Raw genomic sequence first — 24,000 nt, 5'->3', positions numbered from 1 at the left:
GTTTTACAGACGGGTAAAAGGGCAGTTGTTTTACAGACGGGTAAAAGGGCAGTTGTTTTACAGACGGGTAAAAGGGCAGTTGTTTTACAGACGGGTAAAGGGGCAGTTGTTTTACAGACGGGTAAAAGGGCAGTTGTTTTACAGACGGGTAAAAGGGCAGGGGCTGAAGCCCCCTTTGAGGTCTATGTGAGCACGACCCTGGTGCACACTGTCATCAGAGATGTTTGTGTGATGTGTACTATACTATACTACAATATAGTATGTATTGATACAGTAGATCCACCAGTATAGATCACACAGGCTGTGCAGAAAGATAGACTACATGACATGTCTAATATCTACTACAACTATTTTCAGCAATGGGATGTGTTTTTGGTGGGTATAGATCCCATAGATCAGGATGAGCTGCATGTCGCTTTGAAAGTATAGCTCTCAGGTCCAAAGAGTGTGGCTGGGCACCCCTGGTAGACCATCAAAGAGTGTGGCTGGGCACCCCTGGTAGACCATCAAAGAGTGTGGCTGGGCACCCCTGGTAGACCATCAAAGAGTGTGGTTGGGCACCCCTGGTATACCATCAAAGAGTGTGGCTGGGCACCCCTGGTAGACCATCAAAGAGTGTGGCTGGGCACCCCTGGTAGACCATCAAAGAGTGTGGCTGGGCACCCCTGGTAGACCATCAAAGAGTGTGGCTGGGCACCCCTGGTAGACCATCAAAGAGTGTGGCTGGGCCCCCCTGGTAGACCATCAAAGAGTGTGGCTGGGCACCCCTGGTATACCATCAAAGAGTGTGGCTGGGCCCCCCTGGTATACCATCAAAGAGTGTGGCTGGGCACCCCTGGTAGACCATCAAAGAGTGTGGCTGGGCACCCCTGGTATACCATCAAAGAGTGTGGCTGGGCCCCCCTGGTATACCATCAAAGAGTGTGGCTGGGCACCCCTGGTAGACCATCAAAGAGTGTGGCTGGGCCCCCCTGGTAGACCATCAAAGAGTGTGGCTGGGCCCCCCTGGTATACCATCAAAGAGTGTGGCTGGGCCCCCCTGGTAGACCATCAAAGAGTGTGGCTGGGCACCCCTGGTATACCATCAAAGAGTGTGGCTGGGCCCCCCTGGTATACCATCAAAGAGTGTGGCTGGGCCCCCCTGGTATACCATCAAAGAGTGTGGCTGGGCCCCCCTGGTAGACCATCAAAGAGTGTGGCTGGGCCCCCCTGGTATACCATCAAAGAGTGTGGCTGGGCACCCCTGGTATACCATCAAAGAGTGTGGCTGGGCACCCCTGGTAGACCATCAAAGAGTGTGGCTGGGCACCCCTGGTAGACCATCAAAGAGTGTGGCTGGGCCCCCCTGGTATACCATCAAAGAGTGTGGCTGGGCACCCCTGGTATACCATCAAAGAGTGTGGCTGGGCACCCCTGGTAGACCATCAAAGAGTGTGGCTGGGCACCCCTGGTAGACCATCAAAGAGTGTGGCTGGGCACCCCTGGTAGACCATCAAAGAGTGTGGCTGGGCACCCCTGGTAGACCATCAAAGAGTGTGGCTGGGCCCCCCTGGTATACCATCAAAGAGTGTGGCTGGGCACCCCTGGTAGACCATCAAAGAGTGTGGCTGGGCAGCCCTGGTAGACCATCAAAGAGTGTGGCTGGGCAGCCCTGGTAGACCATCAAAGAGTGTGGCTGGGCAGCCCTGGTAGACCATCAAAGAGTGTGGCTGGGCAGCCCTGGTAGACCATCAAAGAGTGTGGCTGGGCACCCCTGGTAGACCATCAAAGAGTGTGGCTGGGCACCCCTGGTAGACCATCAAAGAGTGTGGCTGGGCAGCCCTGGTAGACCATCAAAGAGTGTGGCTGGGCACCCCTGGTAGACCATCAAAGAGTGTGGCTGGGCACCCCTGGTAGACCATCAAAGAGTGTGGCTGGGCACCCCTGGTAGACCATCAAAGAGTGTGGCTGGGCAGCCCTGGTAGACCATCAAAGAGTGTGGCTGGGCACCCCTGGTAGACCATCAAAGAGTGTGGCTGGGCAGCCCTGGTAGACCATCAAAGAGTGTGGCTGGGCACCCCTGGTAGACCATCAAAGAGTGTGGCTGGGCACCCCTGGTATACCATCAAAGAGTGTGGTTGGGCACCCCTGGTATACCATCAAAGAGTGTGGCTGGGCACCCCTGGTAGACCATCAAAGAGTGTGGCTGGGCAGCCCTGGTAGACCATCAAAGAGTGTGGCTGGGCAGCCCTGGTAGACCATCAAAGAGTGTGGCTGGGCAGCCCTGGTAGACCATCAAAGAGTGTGGCTGGGCAGCCCTGGTAGACCATCAAAGAGTGTGGCTGGGCACCCCTGGTAGACCATCAAAGAGTGTGGCTGGGCACCCCTGGTAGACCACCGTCATCAAAGATGTTTGGTGAAGACAGTTCTTCTCTATAAAAGTAGAAAAGAAGACGTGTGAGTAATTTCCGAATGCAATGGATCCGTCCCGTCCGTGTCTCTGAAACGCCCGTCGGTCGCCCGAAAAAAATAAAATAAAAATAAGAATCTCCCCAAAGCTGCTGCTGAATGCAGGGTTGATCCGGGACATTGTGCCCCCCCCCCCCACCCCCTGCAGTTTGACAAACAGAGCAAAACCCACCACTGCTCCTCCTGGAGTCAGAGTGTTGCCAGATTCCGTTGCGAGAAACAAGCAACCAGAAGATCTGTGAAAACGTATTAAGCACCAAAAGAAGCAACCAGTGTTTTACAACTAAGCAACTTTACAGAAAAACAACTAAGCAACTTTACAGAAAAACAACTAAGCAACTTTACAGAAAAACAACTAAGCAACTTTACAGAAAAACAACTAAGCCACTTTACAGAAAAACAACTAAGCAACTTTACAGAAAAACAACTAAGCAACTTTACAGAAAAACAACCCAAAGTCGCTTATAATAAGCGGTCATAGCAACACTGCTCCTCGTTCACTTCATGTGTGGAACCGACTCTCACAGCTTGCACGGACGCACGCATGCACACATGCACACACGCACGCACGCATGCACACACACACGCACGCACGGACGCACGCTCGCTCGCACACATTACAGTACTACATGACGTTACAACAGCTCATGTCTAAGCAATGAAGGCCATGTTTTGTTTCCTAGTAGTGATTGTTGTGGCTCTGCAGTCTGTACTGTCATGTCCCTGGTTCTCAGAGCGAGCTTGGGGGGTCCTAGGAACTCCCAAGGGGTCCCTGAGGGGGTTCCAGGGAGCGTTCCTCCCCAACACAATGAGTAACAGTTTAAGAACAGTTTTCCTTTTCGGCTCAGCTTCGAAAATAACCAATGTTACAACTTAGCTCTTTGCAAGTTGGCAACGTGTTGATTGTGAGCTTGTAGATATGCTATCTTGACAAAGTCTATTAACGGTATATACTCTAGCATACAACGACCAAGTCTAATAACGGTATATACTCTAGCATACAACGACCAAGTCTATTAACGGTATATACTCTAGCATACAACGACCAAGTCTATTAACGGTATATACTCTAGCATACAACGACCAAGCTATTAAAGTCTATTAACGGTATATACTCTAGCATACTACGACCAAGCTCCAACCAAAGTCTATTAAGGGTATATACTCTAGCATACAACGACCAAGCTCCAACCAAAGTCTATTAAGGGTATATACTCTAGCATACAACGACCAAGCTCCAACCAAAGTCTATTAAGGGTATATACTCTAGCATACAACGACCAAGTCTATTAACGGTATATACTCATACAACGACCAAGTCTATTAACGGTATATACTCTAGCATACAACGACCAAGTCTATTAACGGTATATACTCATACAACGACCAAGTCTATTAACGGTATATACTCTAGCATACAACGACCAAGTCTATTAACGGTATATACTCTAGCATACAACGACCAAGTCTATTAACGGTATATACTCTAGCATACAACGACCAAGTCTATTAACGGTATATACTCTAGCATACAACGACCAAGTCTATTAACGGTATATACTCATACAACGACCAAGTCTATTAACGGTATATACTCTAGCATACAACGACCAAGTCTATTAACGGTATATACTCATACAACGACCAAGTCTATTAACGGTATATACTCTAGCATACAACGACCAAGTCTATTAACGGTATATACTCTAGCATACAACGACCAAGTCTATTAACGGTATATACTCTAGCATACAACGACCAAGTCTATTAACGGTATATACTCTAGCATACAACGACCAAGCTCTATTAACGGTATATACTCTAGCATACAACGACCAAGTCTATTAACGGTATATACTCATACAACGACCAAGTCTATTAACGGTATATACTCTAGCATACAACGACCAAGCTCCAACCAAAGTCTATTAACGGTATATACTCTAGCATACAACGACCAAGTCTATTAACGGTATATACTCTAGCATACAACGACCAAGTCTATTAACGGTATATACTCTAGCATACAACGACCAAGTCTATTAACGGTATATACTCTAGCATACAACGACCAGCTCCAACCAAAGAGCTGAACAAGAACAAATAATAAAAAAGGACTAAAATAAAAAAGAGCAAACAGAACAGGAAAAAGAAAACCCAAACATATTAAAGCAAAAGAAAACAATCAAAGGCGAAATGTCGTCAAATGGTGGTTCCGTGGCTCAAATAGCGAATAAATAATGGGCCTTGATATGAATAGGGTTGAAAACCACTGGTACAGTACAGTACAGTACAGTACAGTACAGTACAGTACAGTACAGTACAGTACAGTACAGTACAGTACAGGGACTTTAAGCAACGACGGCTACGGCAGTCAGCTCCGGCAACCGGAAATGGATCAGCGCCGCATCGATACATAAACCTGCTCGCCGTCGCAGCCCTTTCTACTACGGCAGAACCCACACTTACTGTTAAGCAATATCGGCAAGTTAGCTGACACGCGAAAAAAAGGGTTTATGTTTGACACATAGTCTGCTGCATAGACGCGTCACCATGGGAACCAAACATGGATGGGAACCCGACGGCTGTTTGCTTAACGATTTTGACAGCTACGGCGATTGCGTCATAGCCGCCGTACTTCCGCGTAGCGGAGCGCCGGAGCAGTCCTGAAAACCGTTGTTGCTTAAGGTCCCTAATAGCAAGCAGGGTGTACACAGAGCCAGAGAGTAGAGACAGGGTGTACACAGAGCCAGAGAGTAGAGACAGGGTGTACACAGAGCCATAGGGTAGAGACAGGGTGTACACAGAGCCATAGGGTAGAGACAGGGTGTACACAGAGCCAGAGAGTAGAGACAGGGTGTACACAGAGCCAGAGAGTAGAGACAGGGTGTACACAGAGCCAGAGAGTAGAGACAGGGTGTACACAGAGCCAGAGAGTAGAGACAGGGTGTACACAGAGCCATAGGGTAGAGACAGGGTGTACACAGAGCCATAGGGTAGAGACAGGGTGTACACAGAGCCAGAGAGTAGAGACAGGGTGTACACAGAGCCATAGGGTAGAGACAGGGTGTACACAGAGCCAGAGAGTAGAGACAGGGTGTACACAGAGCCATAGGGTAGAGACAGGGTGTACACAGAGCCAGAGAGTAGAGACAGGGTGTACACAGAGCCATAGGGTAGAGACAGGGTGTACACAGAGCCATAGGGTAGAGACAGGGTGTACACATAGCCAGAGAGTAGAGACAGGGTGTACACAGAGCCAGAGGGTAGAGACAGGGTGTACACATAGCCAGAGAGTAGAGACAGGGTGTACACAGAGCCAGAGGGTAGAGACAGGGTGTAAAATAGCGACAGCGACTAAATATCATAAGATTTTAGTCGACATTTTAATCTACAGTTGATTTAGTCGAACAAAATGTGTTTTGGCGGGCCTTGATGCCGTCGTTTTTATAGCCCTTCTACATAGCTTGTAGATCAGCTATTCTAAATAGCCCTTCTACATAGCTTGTAGATCAGCTATTTTCAGCATGAAGCCAAGTGTAAAATGACTTGTGTTTTATTTATACTGGATCTCTTGTCCACTTCCTAACATTTTAATCTAGTTTTTATTTGTTGACGAAATTGTCAATATATTTAGTCTTAGTTTTAGTCCTCATGGCTTAGCTTCCATTTAGTTTTCCTCAGTGTAAAAAGGTAGTCGACGAACATGTTTCGTCATAGTATTAGTCGACGAAAACAAGTCATCAAGTAGCATTAGAAAAACAATGGGTAATATAGACTTTTCCCAAATCTTTTCTTATGGGCGTCTCTCCCTGGAACTAACTCTTGTTTTGATCCACAGAGACAAACTCATGCATATGAACTCCAGGGAGGTTCTTGTTTCTTCTTGACACCAACATGTTTGAGAATGGATATGAACTCCAGGGAGGTTCTTGTTTCTTCTTGACACCAACATGTTGGAGAATGGCCGCTCGCTGTAATAAATATATCACAGTCAGACACATCCACATATCTCACCGGTCATGGATGTTCCTCTTTGTGGTATGTTGGGAAACTGTGTGTGTGTGTGTGTGTGTGTGTGTGTGTGTGTGTGTGTGTGTGTGTGTGTGTGTGTGTGTGTGTGTGTGTGTGTGTGTGTGTGTGTGTGTGTGTGTGTGTGTGTGTGTGTGTGTGTGTGTGTGTGTCTATATATAAACACATGATGACAGCTTGGAGTGTGTTGAGATAAGACCTCTGTAACACTGCACTGTTCTTTATCTAGAATAACCTCTCTCTCTCTCTCTCTCTCTCTCTACCATTCTCCTCTATCTCTCTCCCATTCTCCTCTATCTCTCTCTCTCCCATTCTCCTCTATCTCTCTCCCCCATTCTCTCCTCTCTCTCTCTCTCTCTCTCTCTCTCCCTCTCTCTCTCTACCATTCTCCTCTATCTCTCTCTCCCATTCTCTCCTCTCTCTCTCTCTCCGCTGACGCTGTCTCTTTCTGAGCGGTGCCGACGGCCTCCATTCAGTGACTTTGTGTGTCTGACTGTAATGTATGTATGTATGTCTGTTTGAGTACGGACAGCTGCAACACCGCTGGGTGACCTAAAGTGGCGCTGTTGAGCAGCCTGAAGGGCCACAGTACAGCTGTTGAGCAGCCTGTAGGGCCACAGTACAGCTGTTGAGCAGCCTGTAGGGCCACAGTACAGCTGTTGAGCAGCCTGTAGGGCCACAGTACAGCTGTTGAGCAGCCTGTAGGGCCACAGTACAGCTGTTGAGCAGCCTGAAGGGCCACAGTACAGCTGTTGAGCAGCCTGTAGGGCCACAGTACAGCTGTTGAGCAGCCTGTAGGGCCACAGTACAGCTGTTGAGCAGCATGAAGGGCCACAGTACAGCTGTTGAGCAGCATGAAGGGCCACAGTACAGCTGTTGAGCAGCCTGTAGGGCCACAGTACAGCTGTTGAGCAGCATGAAGGGCCACAGTACAGCTGTTGAGCAGCCTGTAGGGCCACAGTACAGCTGTTGAGCAGCATGAAGGGCCACAGTACAGCTGTTGAGCAGCCTGTAGGGCCACAGTACAGCTGTTGAGCAGCATGAAGGGCCACAGTACAGCTGTTGAGCCCACTGACCACTATGACTAGAACAATAGCACAGTACAGAGTACAGCACACACACACACACACACACACACACACACACACACACACACACACACACACACACATGACATCATGTGTCCCTAGCGATGACATCAGGGAACGACAGTTTTCTACCTCTGGTCTGCTTTGAGGCAGGACTCCAGAGAAGAAGGGAAGATATAACCTCATTGTCAGCTCTGTAGCAGTGGCCGGCAAACTGTGTTCTTCTGGATGGGACTAGTGAAGAAACACGGGGAAGGTTGCCGTATATTAGATCAGTCGACGGGTGGCTCTTCTCTTCCAAGACAGATGTTGTGCTCTCATTACAGCCTCAGTTCACACGGGTGGGATTCTGTTTTTAAAGTCTCGCGGCCATGTTGTTGTTTTGTGTGCGTTTGTGTGTGCCGCCATGTCACTGTAGAATAATAATAATAATAATCGCCTCTGGGACTCTTACCATGAGGAAAGTATGACGTGACATTGTGTGCGGCGTGCGTGTGTGTGTGCTTGTGTGTGTGCGTGCGTGTGTGTTTAATAGTCACCTTAGCGGCGTGGCGGGTCAGAGTGGTTATTAGGGGCTCATGGCTGTCATTGTCTCTGTGTCTGTAATTATAAAGCTGCTACTATAGTTGTTATGGTGGTGACTTATCACTCACAGCTACTATATGTGGTTGTTATGGTGGTGACTTATGGCTCGCAGGGTAGGGAGACATGCCTGTTAGTCCACTGAGGTCAGATGATATTTGTGACTCGAGGCAGTCATTCTGTGTGCGAGTTGAGTGCACGCACGCATGTGTGTGTGTGTGTGTGTGTTTATATGTGTGTGTACGTATGCACGTGCTAACGTGCTCGAGGCCCCGTGTGTGTGTGCGTGCGTGCTGAAGCGCTCGAGGCCTGTGCGTGCTAACGTGCTCGGGGCCTGTGTGTGTGTGTGTGTGCGTGCGTGCGTGTGTGTGTGAGTGCGCCCGCGCGTGTGTGTGTGCGTGCGTGCGCCCGCGTGTGTGTCTGTGTGTGCGTGCGTGTGTGTGTGCACTGCAGTATCCTCTTATTATGGAGCATGCCATTACAAATGCATCATAGGGTAGCATTGGTCATCTGAGGAGTTAGTTGGCCCGTAAACAAACACACAGGGAAACGTCTCTCCTCGTTGAAGGTTATCGCTAGAGAGACAGACAGACAGACCCATTCCCCAATGGTCTACGAGCCCACGTTATATGGCAGCTAAGTCTATGGACTTTTAATGTTCGTTTTAGATCACTTGTCTAAATAAACATTATACAGACGCCCCTCACTTCAAAGTTCACACGAGACAGTGTGGGTTTCCAACGATGATCCCGATGTTGGAGAGTTTCTAGTCCAACAGTTAGGTAGATGATCCCGATGTTGGAGAGTTTCTAGTCCAACAGTTAGGTAGATGATCCCGATGTTGGAGAGTTTCTAGTCCAACAGTTAGGTAGATGTTAGGCTAGTCCAACAGTTAGGTAGATGTTAGGCTAGTCCAACAGTTAGGTAGATGTTAGGCTAGTCCAGCAGGCTATAGATGTTGTCAAAAAGTGCATAATCAAACTAGAAAGTTTGAAGTTATGAAGCGGTGGTCTGATAGATTCACATCCAGTCTAATATGATCTGGTGGTCTGAGATTCTGATAGATTCACATCCAGTGATCCAGTCTAATATGATCTGGTGGTCTGAGACTCTGATAGATTCACATCCAGTCTAATATGATCTGGTGGTCTGAGACTCTGATAGATTCACATCCAGTCTAATATGATCTGGTGGTCTGAGACTCTGATAGATTCACATCCAGTCAGTCTAATATGATCTGGTGGTCTGAGACTCTGATAGATTCACATCCAGTCAGTCTAATATGATCTGGTCGTCTGAGACTCTGATAGATTCACATCCAGTCAGTCTAATATGATCTGGTGGTCTGAGACTCTGATAGATTCACATCCATTCAGTCTAATATGATCTGGTGGTCTGAGACTCTGATAGATTCACATCCAGTCAGTCTAATATGATCTGATGGTCTGAGACTCTGATAGATTCACATCCAGTCTAATATGATCTGGTGGTCTGAGACTCTGATAGATTCACATCCAGTCTAATATGATCTGGTGGTCTGAGACTCTGATAGATTCACATCCAGTCTAATATGATCTGGTGGTCTGAGACTCTGATAGATTCACATCCAGTCTAATATGATCTGGTGGTCTGAGACTCTGATAGATTCACATCCAGTCAGTCTAATATGATGACGGTCACGAGTGAGCACACTTTGACAAATGAGTAGTTTGTGCATGGCAGCGGTTCAGTGACTTCCCTGTGTGTGTGTGTGTGTGTGTGTGTGTGTGTGTGTGTGTGTGTGTGTGTGTGTGTGTGTGTGTGTGTGTGTGTGTGTGTGTGTGTGTGTGTGTGTGTGTGTGTGTGTGTGTGTGTGTGTGTGTGTGTGTGTGTGTGTGTGTGTGTGTGTGTGTGCGCGTGCGTGCACCGTCTGGGGTTAAGGACGGAGAGAAGGACAGTTATTAACACACACACACGTTACTTTAGAGCAGGTGACTCACACTAGCCTCACTGGGAACAGCATTTACTTTTACTTTCGTAAAAGTGGCACAATATATATATATAAATACTCTGTTACTAGTAGTAAAAGTCCCGTATTCAATTACTTAAAAAAGTATAAAAGTATTGTCCTGAAAATATCAGACAAGGTTGCCAGTTTGAACCCGGGCTCCCCCAGAGTTGGTGTCGAAGTGTCCTTGAGCAAGACACTGAACCCCTAATTGCTCCTGATGTGCAGGTTGGTGCCTTGCATGGTTTCCGCCGCCATCGGTGTGTGAATGGGTGAATGTAATGCACAATCTCTGTAAAGCGCCTTGGATAAAGGCGCTATATAAATGCACCATTTACCATTTACCATTTTAACGCATACCCGCCCACCCTCTAGTCCTGAGGGGAGAATAGACCTGTAGGCAAGAAATGAAGAATAGAAAGAAGAGAGAAGGAAATTAATCAATTGCAGTTAAATAATTCATACATAAAAGAAAAGGGTCCCCTGCAGGTTCTAGAGAAGTCATTCAGGGGTCCCCTGCAGGTTCTAGAGAAGTCATTCAGGGGTCCCCTGCAGGTTCTAGAGAAGTCATTCAACGAGCCTCTAGTTGAGAATTACATTTTTTCTAGGTGGATAAAGGATGACAGGTCTTTTAGCCTTTAGGATGTCGTGGCAGGATTTTTCCAGTGAAGCAAAATGTGGCACCGGCACCTCGCTATGAGGTGGAGTGGAGGTTTAACCATAATGTGGAGGTACAGATACTGGAGCAACTCCATCTGGATCACACTTTAACTACAGTACTTGAATATAAATGAATGAATGATTGATTGATTGAAATATTTATTAACAGTTTGCAGAATTACAGTACATTTCAAGCACAACTCAATACAAAGACTGTTAACTGTGAGTTGGACGACACCATAAAGCATTACACTTGTTTACAAGAGGGTCCACCTTGTTCAATTCATCAAAACATTTAGAGACGTACAAATAGACACTTCTATAAAGCCAAAGAACAGAACAGGAGTTCATCATAAAGGAGGTAAAAGAAACATATACAGTGAGGGGAAGAAACGGGGGCCAGTTTCGAATTGCAGCCGTCCGTAGGGGGCGGGGCCCTTTGAGAGCGGTTTGGAAGGAGTTAAGGGATTCACATGTCTTAATGACTGTTGGTAGGGCGTTCCATGAATGAATGAGTTCAGTGGTATGTGTTATCTCCCTGTGAATGAATGAGTGAATGAATGAATGATTCTATTGAAGTGTCATCATGCCACCTCGTGGTCCATCATCCCTCATGGGATTATATGACATATTTTCATACAGTTACAATAATTCAGATATATACACTACAAGCTAGATAGCAGATCTACAAGCTCGTCGGTGCCGCGCTACGAGCTTGTAGGTCTGCTTGCTACACTGGTTATACCGGCATCGCTGATGGCATAAATACATACGCAGCTTACGCAAAGCAAAACCAAACATAACCAAACAGAACTGAACATACTGGCTGTTACATTCCTCAGGTCCCAGACAGGCTGTTTCTACATAGTTTGCCAATTTATTTCAAATAACCAGTTGATTAGTTGATCATTCATGTCCCTCATATCAGCATACCCTAGTTTAGATTATTCACCCATTTTGACCTGAGATCAGATTCTAAAAATGTTCTTCTACATCCTGACAGTTTTCTGAAAAAGCTATGTTTCTATGTCAGTGGTTCTTCGATTTTTCAAAAATAGCAGACCTACAAGCTCGTAGTGCGCCACTCAGTGGCGCGCTATGAGCTTGTAGATCTGCTATTTTTCAATAGCTAAAGCATAACATAATGCTAACACCAAAAGGGGTTCCCGCCCAGAATGGGTTAAACAGATCTTCTCTGACCCTCCAATAAAAACAACACAACACGACAGTCATTCTCTATTTCATTCAGATCACACATTTGGCAGATTCTATCTTCCTCATCCGACCCAATAATAGATTCTGATGACAGAAGACAGATTGAGACACAGACTGCCAGTATAAACACGAGGCCTTATTGTCTGTCTGTCTGTCTGTCTGTCTGTCTGTCTGTCTGTCTGTCTGTCTGTCTGTCTGTCTGCCTGCCTGCCTGCCTGCCTGCCTGCCTGCCTGCCTGCCTGTCTGTCTGTCTGTCTGTCTGTCTGTCTGTCTGTCTGTCTGTCTGTCTGTCTGTCTGCCTGCCTGCCTGCCTGCCTGCCTGCCTGCCTGCCTGCCTGCCTGCCTGCCTGCCTGCCTGTCTGTCTGTCTGTCTGTCTGTCTGTCTGTCTGTCTGCCTGCCTGCCTGCCTGCCTGCCTGCCTGCCTGCCTGCCTGCCTGTCTGTCTGTCTGTCTGTCTGTCACAAGGTTCCTGTTTCACTAGTTGTATAATCATGTCGAGTCATCCTGGCCGCTGATTGGTCCAGTTGTAATCATGTCGAGTCATCCTGGCTGCTGATTGGTCCAGTTGTAATAATGTCGAGTCATCCTGGTCGCTGATTGGTCCAGTTGTAATCATGTCGAGTCATCCTGGCCGCTGATTGGTCCAGTTGTAATCATGTCGAGTCATCCTGGCCGCTGATTGGTCCAGTTGTAATCATGTCGAGTCATCCTGGTCGCTGATTGGTCCAGTTGTAATCATGTCGAGTCATCCTGGCTGCTGATTGGTCCAGTTGTAATCATGTCGAGTCATCCTGGTCGCTGATTGGTCCAGTTGTAATAATGTCGAGTCATCCTGGCCGCTGATTGGTCCAGTTGTAATCATGTCGAGTCATCCTGGTCGCTGATTGGTCCAGTTGTAATAATGTCGAGTCATCCTGGCCGCTGATTGGTCCAGTTGTAATCATGTGGAGTCATCCTGGCCGCTGATTGGTCCAGTTGTAATCATGTCGAGTCATCCTGGTCGCTGATTGGTCCAGTTGTAATCATGTCGAGTCATCCTGGTCGCTGATTGGTCCAGTTGTAATCATGTCGAGTCATCCTGGCTGCTGATTGGTCCAGTTGTAATCATGTCGAGTCATCCTGGCCGCTGATTGGTCCAACATGTTGAAGGTTTCTCTCTCGTCTAAAAAGAAACATGTTGTGTTAGAGAGTGTTAGATCTCCAAACACTCTGAGAGTGTTAGATCTCCAAACCAAATTAGTCCCCAGTAGAGGTGGACGGGGGGGATACCGATATAGTCTTTTTTATTGGCCTAAAATATTGTCTCTATACATACAGTACATTCATGAATCCACTTGCTGACCGGCTGTCAGTATTGGGCAATTATTTGTATAGGGGTTTCTTGTGACCCTACCATTAACATCCTATAAGGCAAAAATGTCAAAAGTTTCAAACTTTCCTTTTGCTTTAAAGGAGAATTCCATACTAGAAGGCTTTCTTACCTTTATTTGTAGTTGTTACGTCCCCACCAAAGAGGTCCAGGTGTTATTTGTAGTTGTTACGTCCCCACCAAAGAGGTCCAGGTGTTATTTGTAGTTGTTACGTCCCCACCAAAGAGGTCCAGGTGTTATTTGTAGTTGTTACGTCCCCACCAAAGAGGTCCAGGTGTTATTTTGTGCAAATTTCCCCAATTTCCCCCCCTTAAGCCTCAATTAATTGCATTGAATTGCATTGCATTGAATGGGACTATGGGGTGTTGTGCTAATTCGCTTATTTCCAAGCGGTACACTTTACTACTTATTTTGATAGCCACTTGCCCAAAATGTGCTGACCTCATCACATTTGTCATGACGTCTATGTCCGTTTTTAGCCCAAGGAGTGTTTTTTGTGCAAAACTAATGCTTGGAATGGATTCAGCATAGGATGTTAATGGAAAACAAGATTGCCCAATACTAACAGCTGGTCAGCAAGTGGATTCATGAATGTATGTATATAGACAATATTATAGGCCAATAAAAAAGACTATATACCAAATGTCCCACTTTAAACAAAAGAAGCCTGTCTGTCGGCTGCCGGACGTCCAATAAATAAACACAGTGAACTCCTCAGTGTTGATTAGACTCCGGGGGTGTTGTTATAAATGTTATAAATGTTATAAATGGAACCATAAGGCCCATTTGATTAGACTCCGGGGGTGTTGTTATAAATGTTATAAATGTTATAAATGGAACCATAAGGCCCATTTGATTAGACTCCGGGGGTGTTGTTATAAATGTTATAAATGTTATAAATGGAACCATAAGGTCCATTTTAAAGTGTTTATGATCAGCCATGCATTTCCTCCACCCGAGTTAAGTCACCTCAATTCAACTCAGACTAACGCCCCCCTCTCCCCTCCTCTCTCTCTCTCTCTCTCTCTCTCTCTCTCTCTCTCTCTCTCTCTCTCTCTCTCTCTCTCTCTCTCTCTCTCTCTCTCTCTCTCTCCCCCAGAGATCGGGCGAGTCAGGAAGGACATGTACAACGACACAATGAACGGGGGCGTGCCCAATGGGCGGGACTGCGAGGAGATGCCCGAGCCCATTGGTCCGGTGGCTCAGCTGCAGGAGAAGCTCTACGTGCCCGTCAAGGAATACCCCGACGTGAGTGGACCGCCCGGCCGTCCGTCAAACCTCTCCTTGACCTTTGGCCTCCTCCCCCAAAGCACTCCATCATTGACTTTTCACTCACGGCAGCTTATCTTTAGTTATCTTTACTTATCTTTAGTTCAACAGCGACAGACGCCTCGGCTCGCCAGCGCAAGAATTTAAACAACCCACTAACTAATAGACACATATTTAAAATAACGTTTTTTTTATTATCATCATTTTTTAAATGTGTGTTATTTGTAGAAAAGGGGCAAAAGCCACATTTTCTTTATAAAGACTTAGGGGCAATCCAGACGAGGACGATTTCGGTGTTTCTCGGGCAAGTAATTAGCCGATCTGCCCTTTTTGTCACACGGAGACGGCGTTTTGGGGGACTTTAACGGCTAATTTTGAAACTACCTTCCAGAGTGGGAAAGTTTGGAGACGCGACTTTCACGTCTCCGTGTGTACAGCGAATGCCGCCTAATTTGCTGAAACGGTGATGTCATAGTCCCCTCGCCCCCTCCAAACTAACCAGTGTTAATGGTTTATTTCACCATAACCACTTACATATAAGTATCACAGCTATTTTATATTTGCACATAATGTCTATAAATCTCTTCTCCAAAAATAGCCGATCTGCAGCCCGCACGCACGCAAACAATTGAGCAGGCATGCACGAGAGAGGAGTTGTGTGTGAGGAGCTGATCACAGATAGAGGGAAAGTGTTATATTTGGCCTATTATTTATGCTATATATTATTGACCGCGTCTGTGTCAGTCTCACAGTCACAAAGAGAGAGAGAGAGAGAGAGAGAGAGATGCTGCGTGTTAAAAAATAGGCAATGATTAGCACTGTGCTGCCAGCAGGTGGAAGGAATCAAGCAATTATCTGACATTCAGAGGTGTTGCGCACCAGCGAATATATATATTTCAATCTCCAAAGTCAAACTCATAAATTCACAATGTACCATGCCGCTCCTCGTTGTGAGCTGTGTATGATGATCTGACCGAGAGAAGGGGCGCGCACGCTCTCTCTCTCTCTCTCTCTCTCTCTCTCTCTCACACTCTCTCTCTCCCTCTCTCTCTCACACTTACTTTGTGCTTGCTGCTGTTTTCAGAAGAATTAATCCAAGGTTTGTCATATATTATGGTTTAGTAGGCATACACTTTAGCTGGTCAGTCAGTGTGTGCAGACTCAGAGAGAGAAGCAGCACTGCTCTGCTCATTAAATTGATATGACCTAGATATGTCATATGCGCATCTGATCAAGATAATTAGTTATTTGGCAACACCTGTGTGAAATACCAACGCTTTCATATAGCCTACTTTTAGAAGCTTTTTCTTTTTTTTGATGGCCATCTACAGGCCAGCCATGTGTACTGCATCTTTATCTTGAAAACGGAGCAGTTTACCGGTCTCGAGTGGACGTCGTACATAATTAACATAACCGCAATGTAGACGCAGTAAGTTTTATATTGTTCACAAAACTTAGGCGGGGAACAGCCCGCGACGTCCTCGTGAAGGCAGCCCCTTATTTTCAACTTTGGTAAAATAACACACAAAAAAACCCAATCTAAACTTTAATTTCATTGATTGATTGAAGTATTTATTAATAGTTTGCAGAATGGGTTCATTTCACATGAAAGTACAACTAAGAGTAACTGTGGACGACACACTGATAAAGCATTACACTGGTTTACAACACGGTCCACCATGTTCAATTCAACATTTAGAGTCGTACAAATATACACTTATATGTAAAAAAACCTGGAAATCATGTAAGGAGGTAAAAAGAAACCTATACAGTAAGGGGGAAGTGGGGTGGGGTGAAAAGGTGTCTAAACTTAAATATGAACTCTTTATATTTAATCACTGAAAAAGCTTGTAAACTGAATATAAACATTATGTGAGAAAGTGTCTAAAGTGAATTTGAACTTTATTTTAAAAGTGTGTTAACTGACTGTGTTAGTTGAGACGACCCCCGAACCACTTCAACCCTGCGTACGTATCCTTAGGGCCGATTCATACTCCTATTTAAAAGATGAGTGTTAATTTCTTTTCATTTGCTGCTTTCTTTCGTTTTAGGGATTTTAGTTGTTTTTGACAGGGGGGCGGGGGCATTCGAGCATGGGGCTAAATATGTATTTTTTCACAACATCTTATAGCGATTTCCTTTTTTATTATTTACTATAGTCCTAATAGACCCCAAGAAATTACATCTGGCCACAAAAGATCACGAGATCTACTGAATGTGTCAAACTGACATTGAGCCTATGACACACAGTGTGGCTGCCCCCCAGTAGGCCTCCATCAGAATCAGTAGATCCTGTGATCTTCTGTGGCCATATGTAATTTCCTGAGGTCTATTAGGACTATAGTAAATAATAAAAAAAGAAATCGCCATAATATATTGTAAAAAAATACATATTTAGCCCCATGCTCGAATGCCCCCGCCCCCTGTCAAAAACAGCTAAAATCCCTAAAACGAAAGAAAGCAGCAAATAAAAATTAACACTCATCTTTTACTTTCTCTAATAACAACCTAAAACATGAACCTTGGTTGAAAAAAACTAAAGTTGTCCTTTAAGTATCTTAAGTAACCGCTCTCAAAGAGCACTTCTAGGTGGCTGCAACCTGAAACCGACCGGTGCCCTGCAGTGAAACGACAGCAGCAGGATCCGTGAGTTGCTGTGATAGGAGAAGGACATGAAATGGAATACAACCACCCTAAAGACTAATCATTGTGTATATTCCTGCACTGTACCTGCATCCAGTGATATTGGTACATAGAAATTCATCTATTGAAGATTCTGACTCTGAAATGTACATACATGTACATACACACCGAAGAGCCGACTTTAGGACGGTACCCGCCCCCCCGAACCTCAAATGACGTCACATTGTAGGCTCTACAGAGCCCAACCCACTTTTATTCGGCTCTAAAATAGGAGTATGAATCGGCCCTAAGGTGACTGACTGGGGTCCCACAGGGCTCTGCACGTGGTCCCACTCCCTTTTTTTAATAATAATAAACTTTATTTATATAGCAGTGCTTAACAATATAAAAACAACAGTGTTACATAACAATCAATAACAATCAATCAGCAGGCAGAATAAAATGACATTATCAAGGGAATTAAAAGCATACATTGGTTATCGGTTTAAAAAGGCTTTCCTATAAAAGTGGGTCTTTAATTTAGTTTTAAAAATAGCCAAGGATAGACCTCAGGTCAGATGGCAGGCTGTTCCAGAGCCTGGGAGCCCTGCTTGAAAAGGCCCTAAAAGGCCCTTTGTCGCCATGTTTGTTCTAGGCACCTCTAGTAGGGCTAAGGTAGAGGACCTTAATTGGCGAACAGGCTGGTGGGGTTTAAGTAGGTCCGCTATATAGGCCATTCTGAGCTTTAAAAGTCAGTATTAAAATCTTAAAATCAATTCTAAAATGTACCAGTGTAGTGAAGCCAGTACCGGGGTGATATGTTCAGATTTTCTTGTTCCAGTGATGAGTCTTTAAAACTCCTTTAAACCAAATCTCTTCGCTGTGTCGCGTTGCTCCGAGCCAACGTCTGCCTCGGAATAGTAACCAACGCTGACGCTCATTCATGTGAGCACGATGAGTTGAGCCTCATGAATGGACACACACACACACACACGCACACACACACATACACACACACACACACACACACACACACACACACACACACACACACACACACACACACACACACACACACACACACACACACACACGGCGCGGTGGAACAGTTGACATCAGGGGTTAAATATAGAGAAGCAGACCACTCTGTCTTGTCTGAGTGTGTGTGTTTGTGTTTGTGTGTGTGTGTGTGTGTACATACGTGCATGTTTTCGTGTGTTTTCTGATCTGGTATGTGCGCGGCAGTTGTGTGTCTGTGCTGCACGTGCCTTAAGTCCGGCGCTGTGGGTTCAGAATGAGAGGAATGCCCACGGCATCGAGGATTACGTTACCAAAACACAGCCAGACATGTTGGGGGACTTCAGCCCCACACCACCGGGGGGGGGGGGGGGGGGGGGGGGGGAGGGAGAGTTGAGAGAGGGCAAAAAGGGTGTATGCGCCACGAGGGAGACAAGATGGAGCGTCTTATGATTGATTGAATACTTTATTAACAGTTTTCAGGGAGAAAAAAAGCACATGAAAGTACAGTTCAATCGGCATGAGAGAACATACGTTTACATCGCCAAAGCAGAAAGCACAATACAACAATACAATCAAAACAAAATGTATGTACATTTCAGAGTCAGAATCTTCAATAGATCAATTTCTATGTACCAATATCACTCGATGCAGGTACAGTGCAGGAATATACACAATGATTAGTCTTTAGGGTGGTTGTATTCCATCTGATGTCCTTCTCCTATCACAGCAACTCACGGATCCTGCTGCTGTCGTTTCACTGCAGGGCACCGGTCGGTTTCAAGTTGCAGCCACCTAGAAGTGCTCTTTAAGAGCGGTTACTTAAGATACTTAAGATAATCTAGGGTAGGTACCCTCACAAAAACATGCAGTAATCATGGTCTCTAAACTGCCTCCCCCTGGCCAGCCGGGGCACCTGATGGAGGGAAAAGGAACTGGTTGGAATAACGTGTTCCTTCCACACGCTACGTCCAACCAGGGAAACTCCCCCCTGACAGGTGTAAAGGAGCAACTTGGACACTCAGGCATGAAGGAAGCATGAGTTCCAGTCCGTTGCTCTCCCCAGGTTGGCGGAGGGTGTGTAGAGCCCAGGATCACATTAGATAATTGACACAGGGGTGAAAAATAGGTTACAAAATCATGGGATAAAAATTATAAAAGAAAAAGAAAAAAGATAATCAACGTGTTGTACAATGGGCAACACGTTGATTATCATCTAAATTAACCCATTTAGACCTGAGGCTGTTTAAAAAGAATGTCTTCTGAATCCTGACAGTTTTCTGAAAACTATATATGTTTCTACGTCAGTGGTGCTCAACCTTTTTCATGTCAAGGACCCCCAGAATTATCTGTATTTGGCCGCGGACCCCCATCTGAAAATATTCTGTTCCAGGGACCCTCGGCCCCAGAAGCAAAGATTTGAGTTAAAAACGTTCGCTCTGAAAGAATAACTTCAAAGATTTGCGACACATCTTTCACGATTTTTCAGAAATAGCAGATCTACAAGATCGTAGCGCGGCAGCGAGTGTCGCGCTTAGTGACAGATCGTAGTGACAGATCGTAGTGACAGATCGTAGTGACAGATCGTAGTGACAGATCGTAGTGACAGATCTATAGTGACAGATCGTAGTGACAGATCGTAGTGACAGATCTTAGTGACAGATTGTAGTGACATATCGTAGTGACAGATCTTAGTGACAGATCTTAGTGACAGATCTTAGCGACAGATCGTAGTGACAGATCTTAGCGACAGATCGTAGTGACAGATCGTAGTGACAGAGTGACAGATCGTAGTGACAGATCGTAGTGACAGAGTGACAGATCGTAGTGACAGATCGTAGTGACAGATCTATAGTGACAGATCTATAGTGACAGATCTATAGTGACAGATCGTAGTGACAGATCGTAGTGACAGATCGTAGTGACAGATCGTAGCGACAGATCGTAGTGACAGATCGTAGCGACAGATCGTAGTGACAGATCTTAGCGACAGATCGTAGTGACAGATCTTAGCGACAGATCGTAGTGACAGATCGTAGTGACAGATCTTAGCGACAGATCGTAGTGACAGATCGTAGCGACAGATCGTAGTGACAGATCTTAGCGACAGATCGTAGTGACAGATCTTAGTGACAGATCTATAGTGACAGATCGTAGTGACAGATCGTAGCGACAGATCGTAGTGACAGATCTATAGTGACAGATCTATAGTGACAGATCTTAGTGACAGATCGTAGCGACAGATCTTAGCGACAGATCGTAGTGACAGATCTATAGTGACAGATCTATAGTGACAGATCGTAGTGACAGATCGTAGCGACAGATCGTAGTGACAGATCTATAGTGACAGATCTATAGTGACAGATCTATAGTGACAGATCGTAGTGACAGATCGTAGTGACAGATCGTAGTGACAGATCTATAGTGACAGATCTATAGTGACAGATCGTAGTGACAGATCTATAGTGACAGATCGTAGTGACAGATCGTAGTGACAGATCTATAGTGACAGATCTATAGTGACAGATCTATAGTGACAGATCGTAGTGACAGATCTATAGTGACAGATCGTAGTGACAGATCTATAGTGACAGATCGTAGTGACAGATCTATAGTGACAGATCTATAGTGACAGATCGTAGCGACAGATCGTAGTGACAGATCTATAGTGACAGATCGTAGTGACAGATCTTAGTGACAGATCTATAGTGACAGATCTATAGTGACAGATCTATAGTGACAGATCGTAGTGACAGATCTATAGTGACAGATCGTAGTGACAGATCTATAGTGACAGATCTATAGTGACAGATCTATAGTGACAGATCGTAGTGACAGATCTATAGTGACAGATCTTAGCGACAGATCTTAGCGACAGATCGTAGTGACAGATCTTAGCGACAGATCTTAGCGACAGATCTTAGCGACAGATCGTAGTGACAGATCTTAGCGACAGATCTTAGCGACAGATCGTAGCGACAGATCTTAGTGACAGATCGTAGTGACGGATCTTAGTGACAGATCTATAGTGACAGATCTTAGCGACAGATCGTAGTGACAGATCTATAGTGACAGATCTTAGTGACAGATCGTAGTGACGGATCTTAGTGACAGATCTATAGTGACAGATCTTAGCGACAGATCGTAGTGACAGATCTTAGCGACAGATCGTAGTGACAGATCGTAGTGACAGATCTATAGTGACAGATCTTAGTGACAGATCTATAGTGACAGATCTTAGCGACAGATCGTAGTGACAGATCTTGTAGATCTGCTATTTTTCAACAGCTGAGGTTTAAAATAGCTAATAGTTAAAGTGGTTAAAATCTTTACGGCGACCCAGACGTGTTCCCGTCCTAAATGAAGAAGAATCAAGTGTAGATGAAGGAGGAAGAGAAGGAGTCACACACGCACACACACACACACACACACACACACACACACACACACACACACACACACACACACACACACACACACACACACACACACACACACAGAACACACACACAGAGGGGCAGCTGCCTACTTAATCACTCAGTCTTAGTGACAGATAAGGTTAAGAGAACATGGCTGTCCGAGCCATGCCGACACACACGCAATAATGAGCTATTCCTGTCTCTGTCCTGTCGGCGCACACACACACACACACACACACACACACACACACACACACACACACACACACACACACACACACACACACACACACACACACACACACACACGTCGGGCCACATCACATACATTACTATACTAGTGACGCATGCACGCACGGAACAGTTCCACGTACAATCATATTCTGAAAAGCAGTCCATCTGTCTGTCTGTCTGTCTGTCTGTCTGTCTGTCTGTCTGTCTGTCTGTCTGTCTGTCTGTCTGTCTGTCTGTCTGTCTGTCTGTCTGTCTGTCTGTCTGTCTGTCTGTCTGTCTGTCTGTCTGTCTGTCTGTCTGTCTGTCTGTCTGTCTGTCTGTCTGTTGTGTGGATTGTTGGCGTATGTGTTACAGAAAGCCAACTATTAGGGCATTTGAACACTGATGCCTGTCAGTCACAATGTGGGACAGACAGGGTCTCAATGTGAACACTGATGCCTGTCAGTCACAATGTGGGACAGACAGGGTCTCAATGTGAACACTGATGCCTGTCAGTCACAATGTGGGACAGACAGGGTCTCAATGTGAACACTGATGCCTGTCAGTCACAATGTGGGACAGACAGGGTCTCAATGTGAACACTGATGCCTGTCAGTCACAATGTGGGACAGACAGGGTCTCAATGTGAACACTGATGCCTGTCAGTCACAATGTGGGACAGACAGGGTCTCAATGTGAACACTGATGCCTGTCAGTCACAATGTGGGACAGACAGGGTCTCAATGTGAACACTGATGCCTGTCAGTCACAATGTGGGACAGACAGGGTCTCAATGTGAACACTGATGCCTGTCAGTCACAATGTGGGACAGACAGGGTCTCAATGTGAACACTGATGCCTGTCAGTCACAATGTGGGACAGACAGGGTCTCAATGTGAACACTGATGCCTGTCAGTCACAATGTGGGACAGGGTCTCAATGTGAACACTGATGCCTGTCAGTCACAATGTGGGACAGACAGGGTCTCAATTTGAACACTGATGCCTGTCAGTCACAATGTGGGACAGACAGGGTCTCAATGTGAACACTGATGCCTGTCAGTCACAATGTGGGACAGGGTCTCAATTTGAACACTGATGCCTGTCAGTCACAATGTGGGACAGACAGGGTCTCAATGTGAACACTGATGCCTGTCAGTCACAATGTGGGACAGGGTCTCAATGTGAACACTGATGCCTGTCAGTCACAATGTGGGACAGGGTCTCAATGTGAACACTGATGCCTGTCAGTCACAATGTGGGACAGACAGGGTCTCAATGTGAACACTGATGCCTGTCAGTCACAATGTGGGACAGACAGGGTCTCAATTTGAACACTGATGCCTGTCAGTCACAATGTGGGACAGACAGGGTCTCAATGTGAACACTGATGCCTGTCAGTCACAATGTGGGACAGGGTCTCAATTTGAACACTGATGCCTGTCAGTCACAATGTGGGACAGACAGGGTCTCAATGTGAACACTGATGCCTGTCAGTCACAATGTGGGACAGGGTCTCAATGTGAACACTGATGCCTGTCAGTCACAATGTGGGACAGGGTCTCAATGTGAACACTGATGCCTGTCAGTCACAATGTGGGACAGGGTCTCAATTTGAACACTGATGCCTGTCAGTCACAATGTGGGACAGACAGGGTCTCAATTTGAACACTGATGCCTGTCAGTCACAATGTGGGACAGACAGGGTCTCAATGTGAACACTGATGCCTGTCAGTCACAATGTGGGACAGGGTCTCAATTTGAACACTGATGCCTGTCAGTCACAATGTGGGACAGACAGGGTCTCAATTTGAACACTGATGCCTGTCAGTCACAATGTGGGACAGGGTCTCAATTTGAACACTGATGCCTGTCAGTCACAATGTGGGACAGACAGGGTCTCAATTTGAACACTGATGCCTGTCAGTCACAATGTGGGACAGGGTCTCAATGTGAACACTGATGCCAGTCAGTCACAATGTGGGACAGGGTCTCAATTTGAACACTGATGCCTGTCAGTCACAATGTGGGACAGGGTCTCAATGTGAACACTGATGCCTGTCAGTCACAATGTGGGAC

General features: G+C 45.9%; 1 protein-coding gene across 2 annotated transcripts in view; it reads left to right on the top strand.

Moving 5' to 3' along the window:
- qki2 (QKI, KH domain containing, RNA binding 2) overlaps positions 1 to 24,000 on the top strand; it is a 63,564-nt gene that overhangs the window by 5,674 nt on the left and 33,890 nt on the right. For both annotated transcript variants that reach the window (XM_079493432.1, XM_079493433.1), the window contains exon 2: positions 14,482 to 14,630. In XM_079493432.1, coding sequence (XP_079349558.1) covers positions 14,482 to 14,630 — 149 coding nt within the window. The remainder of the gene's footprint in view (positions 1 to 14,481; positions 14,631 to 24,000) is intronic.

Source organism: Electrona antarctica (genome assembly GCF_951216825.1).
Source record: "Electrona antarctica genome assembly, chromosome: 22".
Lineage (NCBI taxonomy): Eukaryota > Metazoa > Chordata > Actinopteri > Myctophiformes > Myctophidae > Electrona > Electrona antarctica.
The sequence above is the reverse complement of the archived record's forward strand: the minus strand, read 5'-3'. Positions and strand labels throughout refer to the sequence as shown.